The 19,215-nt window shown below is 51.1% G+C and overlaps 1 protein-coding gene across 1 annotated transcript in view; it reads left to right on the forward strand.

Moving 5' to 3' along the window:
• Positions 1–6,954: 6,954 nt before the first annotated feature.
• XYLT1 (xylosyltransferase 1) overlaps positions 6,955–19,215 on the forward strand; it is a 289,891-nt gene continuing 277,630 nt past the window's right edge. The window contains exon 1 of the mRNA XM_028091669.2: positions 6,955–7,296. Coding sequence (XP_027947470.1) covers positions 6,955–7,296 — 342 coding nt within the window. The remainder of the gene's footprint in view (positions 7,297–19,215) is intronic.

Raw genomic sequence — 19,215 nt, forward strand, 5'->3', positions numbered from 1 at the left:
GTTCCAGCTATCCTTCCTACGTTCCAGACAGAAAGGGCACTCATCCCAACTGATTTAGCACCCTCTCCCAAAGGATTTCTTGGATGCTTCACAATGATGTTTACCGTTCTTTCTTCTTCCATCACCCTCAACTACAAGGAAAGCTGGGAACCATTGCTTTGTTTGGGCACACCATCACCCTAAATAAATCAGGATTCTTTATCAAGCAAGAAGGGAACATGAGATGTTTGGTAGGCAGCTAGCAGACTCCAGCATATTCGATATGCTTCCAATAAATGGCTTTTTCCCTTAAGTCTTTTTGGAATGGATTCCTGAGGTTTACAAGCAAAAGATGCTCAAAAGATACTGAAGAATCACAGTAGCTAAAATGTGGGTTGAGATGGGGGTGTAGAACAGAGTCTGTGAGCGAGACAGGAGATAAGTTTGTGGGGACAAGGCTGAACTTACCAAAGCAAAGATACGGGGGCTAGGCGGAAACATCTGTAACACAGAGAACCTTTGAGAGGGCTGAGGGTCAAGTTAATAAAGTAAAAGGCTATTTGGACAAAAAATATTTGTGATTTAATGCAGCAGTTTCTCCCAGTCTTTTTTTTTTTTTTTTTTTTGTAAGATGGTATCTTTTCAACCTTTCTTTGTTACGGACTTTTTTCTGACCCATTTCCAATTCCCTGTCACACTGGCCAACAGCTGAGTTTTTATTAACCAGGGTTTGAGAAAATTAAAAATTACAGAACTACTATGAATTAAGCAGCGTTTTTCATTTATCCATCTCAAAGTCATGTATATACATTTAAAAAAATAGATCTGCCGTTATTTATTCAGCGGACAGATGATGCTTGGTGCTTGAACAGAATCAGACCCCTCTGAAAGGTCACGTTTCGTGAGACAGTGCGGGAAACACTCTAATGGCATTCCCGCCATGAGGGCCCCCTGACTAGCCTGTTTTAACTTGCCCTATTGTAGTCACTAGCAGATGGCTCCTTTTTACTTCCTTCAGAGCACTCATCGCTCTCTGGGGTTACTTGTGTACATCTGTATTTACTGGTCTCAGCCCTTGTGCCCCCACACTAGAATGTAAGTAAGCTCCATGAGGTCAGGGACCAGCTGTGTCTTATTCACGGTTGCATCCTCAGCAGGAGCACTGTCCTGGGCATCGAGGGGGTTCTCAGTAGATATTTGGGGATTATTATTTGTCACAGTCTTGAACACAGGGCTTGGCATTGAGTAAGTGCTTGTCGTCATCATTATCACCTATGGTCCCTGGCACCACACACGATAAATATTTATTTTAAAGAAAAACAAAAAAATGCCTGCCAAGATCATCTGCTAACTGGACCTGGAATGGGTCCTTTCTTCAAACATCACAGCCTTCAAGGGTAGTATAAAGGCTGTGAGACCTCAGGGCTCAAAGCGCTGGTAACGTGCAAGGTCAGATAACCCGTAGGCAGTGTTGTGGTTCCTGATATCCACCTGTCCTTTCTTCAGCCGGTGTGTCCCCTGTCCTCCATCACGCCCAGCCCCGCCTGCACATGCTGCCCTTGCAGGTGGCTGGGGGTCCGTTCGGCGCAGGATGGATGCCAGCTCCGCTTAGGACTCCTGCTTTTCCTTACTGTCTCCAGATCTTTCCAACAGGAAAGTATGCTGTCAGAGGAAAGTTATTTGCTACCTAGAGCTCCCTCTGCTGATACACAGGGTGGCCGATTCCCTGGAACTGCAGCCTGTGTCAGAAGCACAGCTGGATGTCTGGCAGGACGCATTGCCTACCTATGTCTGTGGTCTGATCAGAGGCTGCTTCCTTCTCTTGGATGGAGTGGGGGGGGCGGGGTACAGGTGATACGTGTCTGTGGCCTCGTGTACTGGGGGCCTGGGACCGGGGGGCTTCCGGCGTCCTGGGTCCTCTGACCTCCACCTGCCCAGGAAATCATGGTGCTTGCATGCGCTTGTCTGAAAGAACCAGAGGTTCCTAGCCATGCGACAGTGTTCTGTGCGTAACCCTCCCACTGACACTGTGAAACAGGTGACCCATGTTTATGACTTCTGTTTGATGCTGAAGTGAAACCGAGGGGGAGGTTTTAAGTTTTTTAAGAGCAGAGTCAGGGTCAAAACAGAGCCTGGGTAAAAACAGGCTCTAAGAAACCAAAAAGAAACAGACACATTAAGATGAAGGCAGAGTAAGATTAAAGAAAAAAAAAAAACACGTATTTGACTACATGTGACTCTTTGGCTGAAGTTTATTTAAATTCAGAAGAAGGCGTGTCATGCCCTAGCTCTCTGGTACCTTCTGTCAGGAGTACTTGAGAGAAGGGGAGAGCATTTCTCTACAGACCAGCCTGCCACCACAGCCAGGCTAACATTCCATCAGTACTGACACTGGCCAGGGCCAACATTTTGTACGGAATATATGGTACTTTGTTTTATACCGTACCCTGATCCCATACCCGCCCCCCCCCCCAGCAGCCTTAAGATACAAGCATTATTTTTCTTCACCTTTTACACATTGGAAAACTGAGGTTCAGTAATGTTAAGCAACTTGCCTAAAATCAGAAGACTAAAAAGTTGCCAAGATGGTGGTGGGTTCTGCCAACTTGTAAGCTCCAGTCCACCGGCTGGTGTTCATTCTATGCCCGAGGTTTACTCCATGTCCTGCACTATGCAGAGTGCCAGAGACAGAAGAGGTCCTTGCCCTTGGGGGGACTGGGAGTCTTTTATCAAAATGGAGGGCTAGATTTAATGCCACTTCCTCCAGGCAGCCTTCCCTGACTACCCTTTTTTTTTCCCCCTCTGATACCTTTGGACACTCATAACTGACACTGCCCTACTGTTATTAACGAAATGAACAATACCTTTTATGGAGCACTTACTATGTTCTGGTCTCTCTAGAAAAACCCTTTACATGGGTTATCTCATTTAATCCTTATAAGAAATCTATGAGAAAGATTTGATCAGCTTGGCCAAGGTCCCATCTATCACCACCATTTTATTATCCCCCCATTTTACAGATGAGGAAACCAAGGCATAAGGAACTTAATTGATGCTGAAAGTCTCAGATAAAAAGCAGCAGAGCTGGGCATCTGTCGGATAGCTCCCTGAAGGTGAAGACCGTTCTTCCCTGATTTCCCTCCTGGCTCCTAGCTTCGCTCTGGGCACACCCAAGAGCTCAAAACTCCTTGCTGCCTGATCGTCTCTCCCCTCGTTGGAAAGTGATGATCAAACAAGATTTGGGGGTGGGGATGTGGAGGGAATCCCACACATCAGTTGGAACTTCTTACAGCTCTGGCTCTCAGTTAATGTGAGAGTAGGAGCCGTATCAAAAAGAAAAAATCCTTAGGGAATTCTTCATATCTATTTTTTCTCTTGCCCCGCCTGGGTCCTGGTGCATAATAGGGTCCAATACATCTGTGTTGAATGACTGAATGAGCTTTAAAAATTCTAAAGAGACTTGATGCTGTTGCTACGGCCACTGCTTTGCTTGCCTACCCCAGCCCCGTCTCCTACAGATGCTTGAGGTGCTGTCGGTCTGTCTCAGGGCAGGAGGAATAGTCTCGGCGACCCTAGGAGGTTGCCTGCCTGCCCTTCTATCTCAGGTGATTTATCATCCTAAAAACCTCACATAAGCTGTTTATGGCATCCATAACCTGCCTGGAGCTTTTAAACCTCTTTCTCACATGGCTTTTTATGAGTTGAGATAAACAAACAACTCTCTCTCTTTCTCTCTCTCTCTCTCTCTCTCTCTCTCTCTCTCTCTCTCTCTCTCTCTCCAGGGACTTGGGGGCCTGGATCCTTAACCTCACTCTCAGCCGGTGGCCCCCAAGGGAGCTGAACCAGAGCATGGGCCCCAGAAGACCATGGTTAAATGTGTCATGTGCAGGAAGCAGATAACATCATTGTTGCTTAGAGGAAAAATGCAGCAGAGACCTTGAAGCAAAGATGGGCTGCAGGGCGTGGATGCCAGAGTCCCCAAGGCAACCTTTGCTAGGATTGGGAAGCTTTGTTTAGACACTGAGGAAGAGTTCTGAGGACATGACATGATGATCTTGGGGACCATCTCATCCAGTCCATCATTTGGCATTAAAGAAACCAAAGTCCTTGGAGGGGAATGACTTGCCTAAGGTCATGTAGCATCAAAGTGGCCCCATGGAATAGATTATGGTGCCTGCCTCCCCTATACTTATTCCCTCCTTCCCATAAGACCCTGATCCCTATAGAACATCCAGAAGGTTGCAGGGATACTGGCTGCTCCCCAGTGCCACCGGTGGTGATAGATGGGACCTTGGCCAAGCCGATCAGCGCATTCTATGTTCCTGGCTACCCTGCTTGGTTAGGGGCGACCAGCATCTCTGCACCTTTGAGGAGAATGCTGGGAAATACAGACCCTCCTTCCTGTGGGCTAGAAACAAACAGGATACAAGTAGTCTCAGCCACTGAGGCCAGGTTGTGACACGAAGAGAGAGCCTCAGAATGAAACAGACCCCTTGAAAGGCAGAGAGCAGAGATGGAAAGAAAAGGAATTCGAAGTCAGAGTTCCAAGTTGCTGGATCAAACCTCACCTGATGTCTTTACTCGGAAATATTCAGTTACATGATCCAGTAAACTCTATTTTTAAGACAGAATAGAGGTTTTATTCCTTATAACCAAAATATTCCCAAGTGATAAACAGATGACAGAAGGCCAAAGAGCTTGTCTCTGTTCTATTTAACTCCTGGTTATGTGGGCTGAGCCCAAAGGGACTTCCCCTATTCCTGTCCACATGTCTGGCCAGGCTGTAGATACCCTGAAGGCTGAGTCTAATCTGCAGTTTAGAATCCCCACTAGCTGACAGTTTATACTCTCAGTCCAGGGAAGTGGGTTAGCTTGTTATGTGGGTCCAGAAGGTATTTTCTAGGTGGTCCCCACCACCCCACCCTCATGAACCAATAGCACTTTGTGCACATCTCTAAAGTGACACTGACCTCATGGCTCTTTAATGACCAACATCTACATCTGGATCCCCTTTGGACCCCAAGCTTGCTGAAGGGGAGACTGAGGCTTACTCACCTTGGGTCCCTGCACTTGGGCCCAGTGTGAGACTCAAGTCTGATATGCATGGATTCTTTTTTTTTCTTTTTTTCTTTTTTATTTTATTTTTTTAAGATTTTATTTATTTATTCATGAGAGACAGAGAGAGAGAGAGAGGCAGAGGGAGAAGCAGGCTCCCAAGGAGCAGGGAGCCCGATGCGGGGCTCGATCCCAGGACCCCGGGATCCTGACCTGAGCCAAAGGCAGACACTTAACGACTGAGCCACCCAGGCGCCCTGCATGGATTCTTGATGAGTGGGTGAAACCATCTCTTTCCCCTCTCTGCCTCCTCCTCTGATGGATCCTGTTTATTCTTCCACTTTCTTCTCTTTAAAAATCAGGATGAGGATTAAAAGCACAGCAGACGAGATGCAAGGCATTCACCCCTCACCCCCCACCCGGGAGTCCCTCATTTACAAGCTCGGGATTTGATCTGCTATTCTATTCTCATAGTGCTAAGTCCTGTCTGGGACACCCCCCCCCCCCCGCCCCGTCCATACGTGGTGTGTTCAGGGTGGCTGTGTATAAAGCCCTGAGCGAGAGGACGAGGGAGAGAAAGACTGGAAAGACTGAGTCAGAGAAGGCTGGGGATGAAACTTGAGTCCGTTGGGATGGTCAGTCTGAGCTCTCTTTGACAGAGAAGGAAGCTCCGGCCCAGGGAGGAGTCCTCCTGGCTCAAGGTCACTGGGACAGTCCAGCCCAGATGGGAAAGAACTCCACTTTGCAAAGCAAGACCCATTCCCCCAGGAGCTGAACCCTGCATGGTCAGGAAGGCAGGCTTCAGGATGGATTGGAAGAAAGACCTAGACGAAAGCTCAGGGGCCAGACTTTGGACCTTGAAGCCATTGAAGGTTGAGAACTCCACTGGGTCCCCCCTTACCACCTAAAGCACTTGCTTGCCAAGTGGGTTTGGAGTCTCTTGGCTTGCTCGTCCTTAGGGACCAGAGAAGTGACTCAGTGAAGCACTTAGTACATCGTTGGCTCTAGAGGGTGGGGTGTGACTCAGGAGTCACTCACAGAGACTCATTCATAGCCTCCTCCCTGCCCCTTCAAGCCAGGGATCCAGGGACCCGCTGCATGAGACCCTGTCCCGGTTCCGACACTCCTGATACGTTTCTCACGTCTCCACCTGCCCGGCAGTCTTTGTGCGGGTGGAATATACCTGCCTGCAAACTCCAGGGCGGGGAGCCCGCCCCACTCAGCTGCCTCGTGCTGGCGTCCCACAGGGAAGACAGGATCTCAGGACCCCCAGATCCTCCTGACCTCCCCTTGATTCGGAGCGTGGCCATCCTCACCCAAAGCTCCCCGGCTTTTCTGCCCTCACCCCTTTTCCCCGCCGTGGAAACTGTCCCCCTCTCCCCCACCCCACTCCTACTCTTGTCGTGGGGGGCGTGCGTCCTCTCCGCTCGCCCCCACCCCCTTCCTTTCCCTCCTCCTTTTTCCTCCCTCGCTCCGCCCCCAGGCCCCGCCCCTCGCCGCCTCGGCCCGCGTCCCCCCCCACCCCCCCGCAAGCCCCCGGCCGGCCACCACCCCCTCCCCCCGCGGAGGGCTGTGGGGAGGGGAGCCCCGCGGGCCAGGCCCCCGCCCGCCCTGCGCGCCCCCTCCCCGAGCGCGCGCGCCCGGCGGCCCCCTCTGCGGCCTCCCGCTCCCCGCCTCCCCGCCTTCCCCTCCTCCTGGTGACGTCCGGGTCCCTGCCCGTCTGAAAACTCCGCGCCGCGGCGGTGGAGGCGGCGGCGGCGGCGGCGAAGGAGGAGGAGCAGCGGCGAGCCGAGGCGGCGGCGGCGGCGGCCCGAGCGCGAGCCCGAGCGGCAGCCGGCGGCCGCGGGAGCCGCGGGGAGCGCGGGGGCGGCCCGGAGCGCCCGGGGTCCCCGCGCCCCGCTCGCCCGCCGCGCTCCGAAGATGGTGGCGGCGCCGTGCGCCCGGAGGCTGGCCCGGCGCTCGCACTCGGCGCTGCTCGCGGCGCTCACCGTGCTGCTGCTGCAGACGCTGGTCGTGTGGAATTTCAGCAGCCTCGACTCCGGGGCCGGGGAGCGCCGCGGGGGCTCAGCGGCCGGCGGCGCGGAGCAACCGCCCCCGGCCCCGGCCCCGCGCCGGGAGCGCCGGGACCTGCCAGCCGGGCCGGCTGCAGCCCGAGGCGGCGGAGGAGGACGGGGGACCCCGGCGCGGGCGCGGGGAGGCGGCCCCGGAGAACCCCGAGCGCAGCAACCGGCCAGCCGGGGGGCACTGCCCGCGCGGGCGCTGGTAAGATGCCCTTTCGGCTCGCGTCCCGGAGGGAGGGAGGGAGGGAGAGAAGGAGGGTGAGGAGGAGGCAGCCCTGACCCCACGCCCCCCCCCAGCCCTTGAACCCCGGGCATCAGACTGGGACTTCCCAAGCCTGCCGGTTCCCTGTCTCTTTCCCTGGAAGCCGGGGCGGGGTCCGTGCCGAGGCTCGGAGGGGGCCAGTTGGCTGCCCCATCCCGAGTCTGTGGACTGCCCCCTTGGGGTGTGGGGAAGTTATCTCCGGAGGAGGCGCTTTGGGGGTTACCGGAGCCTAGCCGGGTTCCTGTTCCCCGTCACTCTTCCCCGACTTGCACTATGCATGTGGGTGTTGGTGCCTTGCCCACTGTCTGAGTGCGTGGATCGTCCCCGGGATCCTCAGCCGCTGCTCATGGGTGGTGCTCACAGCATCTCTTTGGTTTTTCTGAGCTGAGTGCAGACAACTCAGTTCCCTGCTTGCCGTCTCCTTGTCTTTTCCGGGCCTGAGATGGGGTCTGGGATCGGTGTCCCAAATCCCCAGCCGACTCCCTGAATCAAGATTCAGGCTTGGGCGCCTGGTCTTACTTTAGGTCTCCTGTCTGCCATCTCTGGCTGTCTGGCTGCTCATGTCTCTACCTTCTCCGTCTCTAACCTTGTTCTCTCCCGGTGCCCTCTCTGACTTTCCTCACCCAGCTGTCCAGGGTCAGGGCATGGCCCCTTCTCCTAGATGGCTGTCCCTGGCTCTCCGTCTTGCGTGTACCCAGTCAATGTCACCAGCTGTGTGACCACATCATCACGACTTCGGCTCTTCTGGGTTTTCTTTGCCTTCCTTGGGTGTGAACAGTCTGAGCTCTGACACTGGTTTCTCCGTCCATCTTCTGGGGCCATCTAGGTGTCTTCCTGTCCTGTCCCCAACTTCTCCAGGGATGGCTTTCACACCTTCTCTGGGCTGCCTTGCTGAGCCCACTGAGCTAGGACACGCAGGACAGGGGGTCAGAGTCCCCAACTCTGGGCCAGGCTCTCTGTGCCCCGTGGGCATGAGTGTCTGTCCTAAGGAATAACGGCGTGCAGTGTGTCTGTCTCTATCTTCCTCATGCCATTTGCCTACAGGGGTTCTCCTAGCTCTTGGGGGGGACATCAGATGCCAGGGGTTAGTTTCAGGATCCTTAGGCACTGAATGCATGTCTGTGTCATTTGTCGCTCTGGGAGCCCTCACTGAAGAGTGCCTTCAGACACAGCGTGATGCTTTCTGATCTGTTAAACTTCCTTGGAATCAGCAGTGACCCTCTTTGCTGGAGTGCGGCTCTTTGTGCCCCAGGAGGTGACATGATGGCATTTCACGTTGCTGGCTTGTCTGTGTGGGTAGCAGGTGGATGTCTTTCCCTTGTTTGTGGGAAGGGGTGTGGAGGGAGATTCCTGATGGAGAGCCAGAACATTCCCAATGTCCTGTGGCCTTTTAGTTCCAGAGAAGGGTACTCCCAAGCACTGCCTTTAAACTCCTGGGGTGAATTGTGATGTGTTTGGGCAGAAATGCGATTCGAGGTTCGTTCTGGTTTTGGAGCCCTACTGGGAGGTGCAGTGCGAGGGGGTTCAGGATGTGCCCTGCTGGCCCAGAGTGGGAACATGTAGGCTGAACACAGTGGCATGAGGCTTCCTGTACCCTTTGCGTCTGGGGTTGACAGGCACCAGGAGGTGTATCTTTGGGTGCAAAGACCACCTGTTGAAATAAGCGGAGAGAAGGAAGGAGGCCTGGATTTCTTCCTGCGCCCTGGACGTTTTCGGTACTTCATCCGCACCCTGCCTGTGTGTGCTCAGTTCAGTATCCCTATTCTCTCTCCTCTCAGCTCAGCCGCAGAATGGTTTGCAGTTGGGAAGGTAGGTGGGAGCTTGCCATTTCCTTTTTTTATTCCTTTTGGCATGTCAGTTCCAGCAGCAGAGTTGCACTGCTTTTTGAAACTCTGCTTTCATCTGCAGGCTTAATTACCATCCCCCTACCCGCATCTCCCCGGGTGTCAATTTCTTCACCTTCTGTTACAGACATAGATTTTTTGTTTGTTTGGTTGGTTGGGTTTTTTTTGTTTTTTGTTTTTTGTTTTTTGGTCCTCCTTTCTCTGAGGGTGTCTACTGCACTGTTGTGAATTGTTATGTCTCCTGGATTTGTATTTGATTTTATCTGCTCTGTCTCCTCTCTTTTCCCTGCCCCACATCTACCCCCATGCCCTGCTACATCCTGAAATCACAGCACAGACATGCTGGAGGGGTCCTGGGGTCGGTCCTCCTCTAGCCGTGCCCACCCAGACCCTGCCCTTCCATGGAGCTCAAGGAGACCAGAAGGGGGCAGGCTGTTCCCAAAGTCCAACGACACGCCTGAGCTTGGGCTGCAGGCTGGGAGAGGAGCAGACCTTTTCGCAAGCCACTCAGACCCTTGCAACATGTGGTTTGTCGGCAGACCCTGTTGGGGCTGCTAGCGTGATGCCTTGGAGATAGATTCAGGAGTGGGATGTTTAAAAAAAAAAAAAATCCCTGTGATTTTCCAGATGGCTCTCTTAAAGAGCTGGTGAGACACATGCTTGGGACATGATGCTTCATCTCTGTGCTCTCTGGAGGGTGGGGGCGGGGTGGGGTGGGGCAGGTGCAATTCTTGCAGGCAGAGAGAGTCTGTGGCCCCGTTGGTGGCGGTGGTGGTGCTGGTGGCTGTGTCCCAAAGAGTGTCCGGCAGGCACTGTGTCCAGAGCATTTTCTAAGCAAGACCTTGCTGCTTCCTTGTGCCCACCGTCCCAGAGCCTCTGCACTTCCCACCTTTTATGTCTGGGGAGCAGCGCCCGAGTGGAGGGACCTGATTGTATTTTGGTGCATTTTAAGGAGCCAAGAAGAAACACACAGTTTCTCAAGCAGAGTCAGAGACAGCATGAGGACGGTGACAAGATGGGCATATCTATAAAAGATTTGTAAGCTCCTTTTCCCTCTCCGCCTCTTCCAGAGCTCTTAAATATTAGAATTATCGGGTGGATTGGAGCAGAGTTGTGGCTGAGGCACCGAGACCTTCTCTGGGTCTCCTGTAAGCTGTGGATTTGACTGTCATCTCAGAATTTAAGAAACAGATGGGCTCACTTATAAAGGGAGGAAACACACTGGGGAGAGTGTCAAAAAGATCACACTCCAGGTTCTGGATGGATTGGGGACAAATGAAAGAGAGCTGTGTGTGTTCACGTAACGAACGTTTATTTTCTTTCCCTTTGCTTCCAGCGATTCTCTTGAAGTCACGTTTATTCCTTGTGCCCTTAGATAAAGTGCCACCCAGTAAGTTTCATTCAAGGAGCCGAATTTTTAATCGCCCTTCCATACACATGCATCTTTAATGCGGAGTGGGGTTTTTGTATCGTCTGACCCCTTGGAACTGTTGATTTTTTGGCAGAAATTCCTCATACTTCACATTACTCAGATAACTCAGGACCTTTTCAGACGTCAGCAGTGACTCTGAAAAATTGGTTCACTGTATCCAGATCACCTCTGGTTCTAACAGCCTGGGAGGTGTGGCTTCTCTTTCTATCCAAATGTTTTGAGACCAGAGAGAACAGAGGGTATTTTATTGATGGTTGGGTTTTCTTTTTTTCACACTCTCAATAGGGTTTTATTTTGTTTGAGCAACGTATTACACTTTGTATACAGAAATACGCATCATTGAACAATATTTATCTTATTGCAAATGTTGCCATCTGCTTAATCATATACTGGAAAATGTTAAATTAGAACAGGTAAATAAAAGTAGAAATTATTAGACACATAGGTGTATATATATAAATGTATATGTGCATTTGCCTTCCTTCCAGTCTCATCACACTCTAGATATTCTCTCTCATTTATCAATTTTTTTAATCTTCTCAAAGTTTACGTGACAAAATACTTGCTGTTTTGCAAATAAGAAGCCAAGGCATTAGTCCCTGTTTGCTGGGTATTGTCCAACTTTGATCCATGGTCTTAATAGGAAAGGAAATTTGCTGTTTTGAGCTGGAGCAGATATCTGACATTGTGCACGCGTGCGTGCCCGTGTGTGTGTGTGTGTGTGTGTGTGTTTCCCCAGAAAACAAAATATCCTTAAGAATATCTCTGTAGTCAGAAGCTGCCCTCTCACCCGGAGCTATTTATAGTCAGTGGGGCCATAAATCTGCATGCACAAAGACAAAAATGAACGGTGCCCACATCATTGGACTGCACAGTGTGGGTGGTGTAAGGGCTGACCTCCTCTCTGTCTCTTGGTGAACACTGCCCTGTCTTGTCACTTAGGAGAATGCTCCCTGTTTTCTTTGCATTCCCCCCATTTCTGTGGACCCTGGTCCTCATCTATCAGAACCAAGAAGAAGATACCTTGGGGAAAACTAAAAGTAAAACATAAACTTAACCCCAGCAAAACCCAAGTTCAAAGGAAAAGGCGTGGGAGCAGGAGGAAAAAGTCGTAGGAAATGTGTGCCAGGCCCCAGCGCCCAGGAAAGGGACCGTTAAGTGTTCTTGCGTCTGACACAGCTGGGTTCAGGTCAGGCTCTGCTCTTTTCCATCTCCTTGACCTTGGGCAAGTCCTTCTGCTCTGCTCCTCTGAAAATCCGGGCTCCCGCAGAGGGTCATGTGAGGATGAAATGTACTAATACATGTGAACTGCTTTTGGGGCCTGGCACATGAAAATGCTCCACTGTGAGCTGTTGTTCTTGAAAAGAAAGTCTTAGTGTGTTTGGAAATAAGCAATTTTTTGCAATTATTCATTTTCCCATTGAAAGTCGGGTTTGAGTGAAATCCAAGGCAGGAGAGTAGATCCAGCACTTGTGAGTGTGCCAGCCTTGGAGCAGGATGGACTGTGGTCGAGGGAGGAGCACTAATATTTATTGAGTGCCAGCTGTATACCAAGCCTCCTTTAGATGTTTTGCATACATTATGTTATTAAGATGCTCCAGCACGCGCGCACGCGTGTACACACACACACACAGGCAAAACAAAACAAAACGAAAAACCCAGGATGGAAGGAGCTGCTCTCCAACTTACACAAAAGTTAAACTGAGGACGCCTGGCTAGAAATTGCGGGTCTTTTGAATGCTGATTGCACGGCAGGAGTAACAAGGACTTTGCGGATATTACCTGACTGTCTCAGTGAATCTCCCTGGCTGTGTGGGTTAGGACTGTTGCTGGCCCCATCTCAGAGATGAGGAAACAGGCTCAGAGAGGCAAAGCAGCTTGCTCACGGAGAGTGCAGAGCTGGGGGAGCAGCAGAGCTGGGATCCAAACCCAGGTCTGCCTTATTCCAGTCGACCTACGGGTTTCTGAGCGCCGTGTCTGCGCAGTTCTTTGAAAAACTCCAAACGCAGCCAAATGATTCCTGAAAGTCTTCATACCGCTTTTCTCCCTTCTTACTGCAGATTTCCAAAAATGTGCCAACCCTAGAAAAAGGAGCAGATAGACAGTTTTCGTGGAATCAGACCCCTAAATGATGACACAAACAGGGAGTAATAATAACAGTAATGAGTCTCTATATGGCAGTTATAATGTGCCAGGCACCATTTGAAGCCCTTCTTATGCATTAACTCCTTTATTCCTTCAGCAAATGTGTATTCTAGCTGCCACAGCCAACAGTCCTGGAGCTTACTATAACCAGGCCCTGTCCTGGGTGTTTTACAAGCATTAACTCATTGAAACCTCACGCTACGGAGGAAACTGAGGCAGAGGGAGAAGCTTAAGCAGCTTTCCCAGGGTTCACGGTTATAAATGGCAGAGCCAGGATTTAAAACCAGGCAATCCGGGCTCTTAACCACTCTGCTCTACACCCTCCCTCTTATAAGCGTCTTTCCAAGGTCCCTAACCTTAGAACCGCAGAACTCATTTAAGGAGGCACGTAGGTAGTTGATTCAGTCAGGAAGCCCAACCCCCAGCACAGGATGTTATGGTCCTGGAATGGAAGGTATCACCTGATACTGAAATATGCAGCGCACATATGAGGGTTGAACTGGAACTGCTGAGTTGGCTGGAGGAAGGAGTTTTGAATTCAGCTCTCTATAGCCAGGAAGGAAGGAGAGTGCTTTTCAGGGCTCCTGGGCCAGTGGAAACAGCCTTTCATTCATCCTCAGTGGGCTTCCTGCTTCTCCACCCGCCCAGTTCAACTGCTCTGTGGTTCTCTCCGGAGGAGCCCATGAGGAGCCGCCCAAGAGCTTGGGGGAAGCAGGGAGGTATCTCTAAGAACTCACAGGCCGATTGTCTTGTGGGCACTTCCTTCCGCCTGCAACAGAAACTACCCGTTTGCCCGCAGATACTCATCAGGTTGTGCCCCTCTGATCCCCATGGTTAGGGTTGCCTCCTCCCCCACTGAAGCCAGAGGTGTTGGAAAGGGGGCGGGGGGGTGGGTGGATGGGTGTCACCTTAACTGGCTCAACACTGTTGTGAGCAGGGAGACTGGCATTGTTAGAATCAGGGCCTGGGAGCCCAGACCCCCAGCCGGGTGGGGCAGAGGGGGCATGGAAGGGCATTTCTTGAGTCTCTTTTGGAGGAGGATCTACCCCTCCAGGGCCCTCTGTGGACAGGGAAATGGGTTTGTTCTGTCTCTGGCCTGGTTTGTCCCAGCCCAGATGACTGCTGGCTTATCTGGAAATCTAATCCAGGCTAATGTGTCCGTGGATGCTAATGACGAGCATTTCTCCTCCCAGCTAATCCTCTCCTGTACTCCTTGGCCACGAGCAACACTGATTAAGCCCAAAGGAGTCAAGTTCATGGGGAGAGATGGATGCAGCAGTCCCTTACTCATGGGGTACAGACATTGTAACTGTAATGCTAACAATGGGGAGGGTGAGGAGGATTTCTCTCCGTTGAAAGTTTACCTTCTACCAGATGCTGTAGGAAGATACGTGATCTTAGGAATTCTTACAACATGCTTCACGTTAAAGGTGATTCGTCTCATCTCTGTTTTACTGATTACAAATCATAAAAACTAAGGCAAGAAGTTGGATAAAGGTTGAACAGCTGAGAAGTGGTTAGTTATAGGGATTGAAGGCTGGTGGTGACTCCACAGACTGCTTCCTAGTCTCTGTCCAATTCAGTAAGTCCCTTGTCCCGCCCTCCCTCCCCTCCCTTCTGTTCATTAATAAGTGCAGATGCGCTTACGTCCATCCATCTATCCATGGACCCATCCATCTATACGTGCATGCATCCATCCGTATGTACGTCCGTCCATCCATCTACCCATCCTCCGTTCCAGCAGTGAGAGCCTGCCAGGCCTGTGCCAGCACCAGCACAGCCTTCATGAACAGGACAGATGTGCCCCCTGCCCTCAGGAGGACCAGCCCAGCAGGTGAAGTGTTGGGCCGTTGCTGCTAATCAGAGAGGTTCCTTTCATATCCTAGCCAGATTCACTGCCAGTCTCGCTTCCCCAGAGTGGCCTCTTGGACACAAGAGGAAGGTGTCCTCTGCACAGATTCGGGGCCAGGAATAGTGTGATTCAGGGGCCTGGAAGCCCTCAAGGCTCCCACTGCCCCCCAAACTGCCAGACATGAGGTCTAGACTGCTCCACTCATGGGGCTCAAGCTCTTCTTACAGCTTAATAAGGAGCCTGGGGATGAGCAGTGAGCTGCCTGAGGTTTGCAAGGGGAGCAGGGACGAGGAGGCCTGTCGTGTGATGGTTAGGGTGGTGCCGGGGCAGGGCTCTGACATCTGGAGTTCACAGCCCATCTCTGCCCTTCATACCTGATGCGTTACTTCACCTCTGAGGGGCTCAATTTCCTCGTCTGCGTTGTAGGAGCGAGAAAGGCACCTAGCTGGCAGGGCCTGGTGACGGGCCCCAGCTCTGGCCCGCAATCAGGGCTCCTGTGCTCCTTCCTGCTGCAGCCTCATCATGACAGATGTTTGCAAGAGAGGCCCTCAGATTCATGGCCTGTGGATAGGTTTGGTTTGGCCCACACTCTAGGTTCAAATAAAAAGGCACTGAAATTTAAGGATTAAGATATGCTGTAAGACCATGGGGATTATGGGCATGTCTTTTAGAAAGTCACAAGATCTGACAGCATTGGGCCCCCCATTCTTGCTTGTTTTTCAGATGGCCCAGCGGGGGAGGGGCTGTCCCCAAGACCCTCCAGATTCCTGAGACCCCCACATCCCCCCCCCCCCACACACACACCTGGATCTTTTCTTTCCCCTGTGATGCCTAACTGGCCCCTTTGGACTGCTGAATTTGCAACCTCTGTTTAGAAGATCTCTGTGTTCACTGTGATGAGCTAAAAATAAGTGTTTGTGGTCACCTTTCAATTATCCCCATGTGGTTTATTCACAGCACTTACTTACCTCGACTGCTTTTGCTTCCCCTGGGCACGATGGAGGTTTCCTTCCCTCCCTCACTGCTGCTCTGTACCCAGAAGATGCAAATTCTCACAAGGATCAGGCCATTGTGAAGGCAGTGTCCTCAACAAAAATAGACCCATGCATTCTACAGTTTGGTTAACGGTTTCCCCTTTGTTGAGCACGCGGCGAACATGCTGTTTTGAATTGTCTGCCTTCCACTTCATGCGCTCCCCCCAACCCTGCCCCACAATAACACGATTCGGGATGTGGAGAATGGTCAGAGAGCTGGTCACAGCAGGTGGAAGACTGGAACATTCTGAAACACCGTGGCTTGGCTTCCAGCACTGTCAGGGACACAAACTGTCACTTTCAGTCACTTTCATCTTTTTGTGCCTTGTTGGGTGAATATTTTTAAAAATTGTAATACTATGTAGTTCTTTAAATGTGCATTAGGGAAAATTGAAATGACAACTTGGGGCTCATATCGCTTAGCCTGCGAGTTAAAGTGGCATTTAAGTGAGAGAAGTTGGTTAAACATAATGAGCATGCATGAGTAATAGTACCAAGCCCTAATTCTAATCCTAATCCTGGCCTCGGTTTGGATGGCGAATGACTGAGGAGGGGGTGCCAGAATGACCAAAGTTTGGGAAACGTTGGGTTCCCCAGTTTGAAGATACTCTGCTCCTTTGGTCAGCAGTGGTGCCATTTTGTTCCGATGTTCAAGTAGAGAGGATTTCAGTGAGACGTTAGGAAGAACTGTGCCCTGGGTCCGAGCGGCAGTCACAGTTACGGGGCCCTCTCTGATGGCCTCGGCTGCTCTCTGAGTCACTCCTAGAGTGATGGGGCTCCTCCGGCCCATCTTCTGGACTTGGGTCTGGACCCTTCGTGTGCATCTCTTGGATTCATGAGCGTTCGCTTCATGTTGACTGTGTCCGTGAGTCCCGCATGTGTTGCACCTGGATTTAACCATGATGAATGAGTTCCCAGATGGGCCCGTAATGACTCTGTTAACTTAACCCCGAATCAAGACTCGCCGGCTCAGAACCCGGGGAACAGAACCGCATTGCAACCCGAACAGCAATTCAAAAGGGCAGTGGAGACAGCTAATCATTTTATAATGAGCAAGGAGACAAGCAATAAAAATAGAGCCCATGGACAGCATGATAATTTCGCAGAGTCTTAGCACTCAACCGGGCTCACGTTAATAAAATAAACAAATGTTTTTGGTAGTGCAGAGCTAATGTATACATTATTTAAGGATAGTATTAAAACCAGATTAGATGGATCAAGTAATCCAGGGGTTACCTCATTAAGCATCCTCTCCTTGGGGATGTGGGAAAGTTGTTCTCTTTCTGTTTTTCTTCTTTCCTTGTGAAATGGGGCTTTATTAATTAGAGATGTAATGGGAAATCTTTTTTTCTTTTTCCCAGACTAGCGGCTGTTTTCTGTTTATTTTTTAATGTAGGACCATGCTTTGCAGATGTTCTCTTTGAAATAAAAGCCTATTCATTGTCTCTCTTTCTCTCTCTCTTTTATCCCCAGCTCAGACCAGGCAGTTTATAAAAGACACAAACAGAGAACCCCATTTGCTTGTCATCAGGCGGTTACAGAAGATTCCATTTCTGATGTAAAATACTCTTATTACCTGCTTTTTCCCTTTGTCCTATTCAGGAAGAGGTTCTGAATTGTTACATCGGAGTCCCTCTTGTTTAGGAGGTGAGGTGATGACAGTGACCAGGGTAGAGGAGGTGACGCGGAGGGGAGGTGCATTCACAGAAAACGGCCGGGTTCGCAAGTGGGCATGGCCTGGATTGACTTCTTAGGTCCAGGGGTTGACTGCTATTTTGGCTTTCTTTTAGAGTGAAAAAAATCCCGTGGAGCCAACCAACTCTCCGTCAGAGAGAGAGCAAGCGGTATGAACCCCCAACGAAAGTGGACATGAGAAAGTACTGAGGAGGCAAACCTCACCCCCCGTGGGCCGGGTCTGGGCTGCAGCTGGAGGAATGGCAGCCCCGGGTTCGCGTCCTCCTCCTCCTTTTGTTAAAACAATTTAAATTACTGGCCAACATACAAACATCAGTGGTTTCAAGTAAATACTGAATTTGGAGTTCCTATTTAAAAATTGGAAATTCTGGGGGCGCCTGGGTGGCTCCGTCCATTTTAGCATCCGACTCTTGATTTCGGTTTAGGTTGTGATCTCAGAGTCGTGAGCTCGAGCCCCCGCGTCGGGCTCTGTGCTGGGCGTGGAGCCTGCTTAAGAGTCTCTCTCTCTTTCCTCTCCCTCTGCCCCTTCCTCTCGCTCGTCTAAAAAAAGAAAAAAGAAAAAAATGTGTACTTCTGGCCTTCATTACCAAAGAAGCACACATTTGGGGGAGAGCAGATAGGACTGCCCCTCTACCTAGGGTCCCACTTCCCGGTTTGCCCGGGAGCCCACCCCTCAGCATTGCTTATTTGTGTGACCTGAAAGACTGCTGTTAGAATACCAGTCTTCAACTCTCAAAATAATGAGGAGGAGGAAGATGGTGAGAGTCATTGCTGTTACGTATTAAATGCTCACTGGGCACCAGGCACTGTGCTAAGCAGCACCTCCTGAGTTATCTCGCTGAATTGTTGACGTCCACTTCATGACATTGTCCCCATTCACAGACTGGGGACCCTGAGGCACAGACTGAAGAATTGCCCAAAGTCACAGAGCAGCAGACTTGCAGTTTGAACTCAGGCGGGGTGACCAGGGAGCCCGTACTGCGCATGTGTGCGTGCGTGCGTCCATGTGTGCATCACACACAATGTTTTCCCAGAGCAGTTGTGGTTGGGAATTCTTGCGAATGGCCCTGCAAGAGGGTTGGCACTGGTTGTCCGCCCATTGCATGGATGGGAGCATCAGGACCCGGCAGTGGGTGGTTGGTCACCCCGTGTCACCACTGCCAGGGAAAGTGCGAAACGTGCCTCTTTACAGAGGACGAACCCTGGTGAGCTGGGCGTCTGGTAGAGGTCCCGTCACCAAAGTTCCCGCTGTCCTGGCCCACGGAGCAATGCTTGGTGGTAGCCTCCACCCTGCACCACTAGTCTTGGAGCGTTGAGGGAGCGTCTATAGGGTAATATTTTGATAAGTTGCTCATTTGTATTAAAATAATAATTACAGCGATAATTACAAGCACAGGTTTTAGTGACACTCGGCTGCTGACTCTAAGAAGAAATAATTAACTGCCTATTCCCTCAGAATCACGTGGAAGCCAGGCCTGGCCTTCCTCCTTTGTGTGCATCCAGCACGGGCTTCACTGCAGGTTGGAGGCCCCGTGTGTTGCCAGATGCCATTTCTGTTAACGGGATTGATGGCAGATTTCCATTCGAGGAGGAGCAGGGAGTTAGGTGAACAGCGTCTTTCCCCACAAACACCCAGGGAAACAACCTGACCGGAGTCTGAGGTTGGCGCCCTCCCTTGAACCGTGGAACGCACCTCCCTCTAGAAGCAAATGTGGTAACACCTAGAGGGATGTTCTGCCCCTGATTAGCTACTCTAGGCTCGGCCGATGCCTAGCCATAGGGAGGGACTCCTGGCTAATTTAACAGGACGGCTGTGATTCTCTTTACACTTCTGTTTCTGAAGTGCATTGAGTGGGC

The sequence above is a fragment of the Eumetopias jubatus genome, unplaced genomic scaffold (assembly GCF_037043125.1).
Source record: "Eumetopias jubatus isolate StellerSeaLion01/CBP00866 unplaced genomic scaffold, mEumJub1_p1.0 scaffold_12, whole genome shotgun sequence".
Classification (NCBI taxonomy): domain Eukaryota; kingdom Metazoa; phylum Chordata; class Mammalia; order Carnivora; family Otariidae; genus Eumetopias; species Eumetopias jubatus.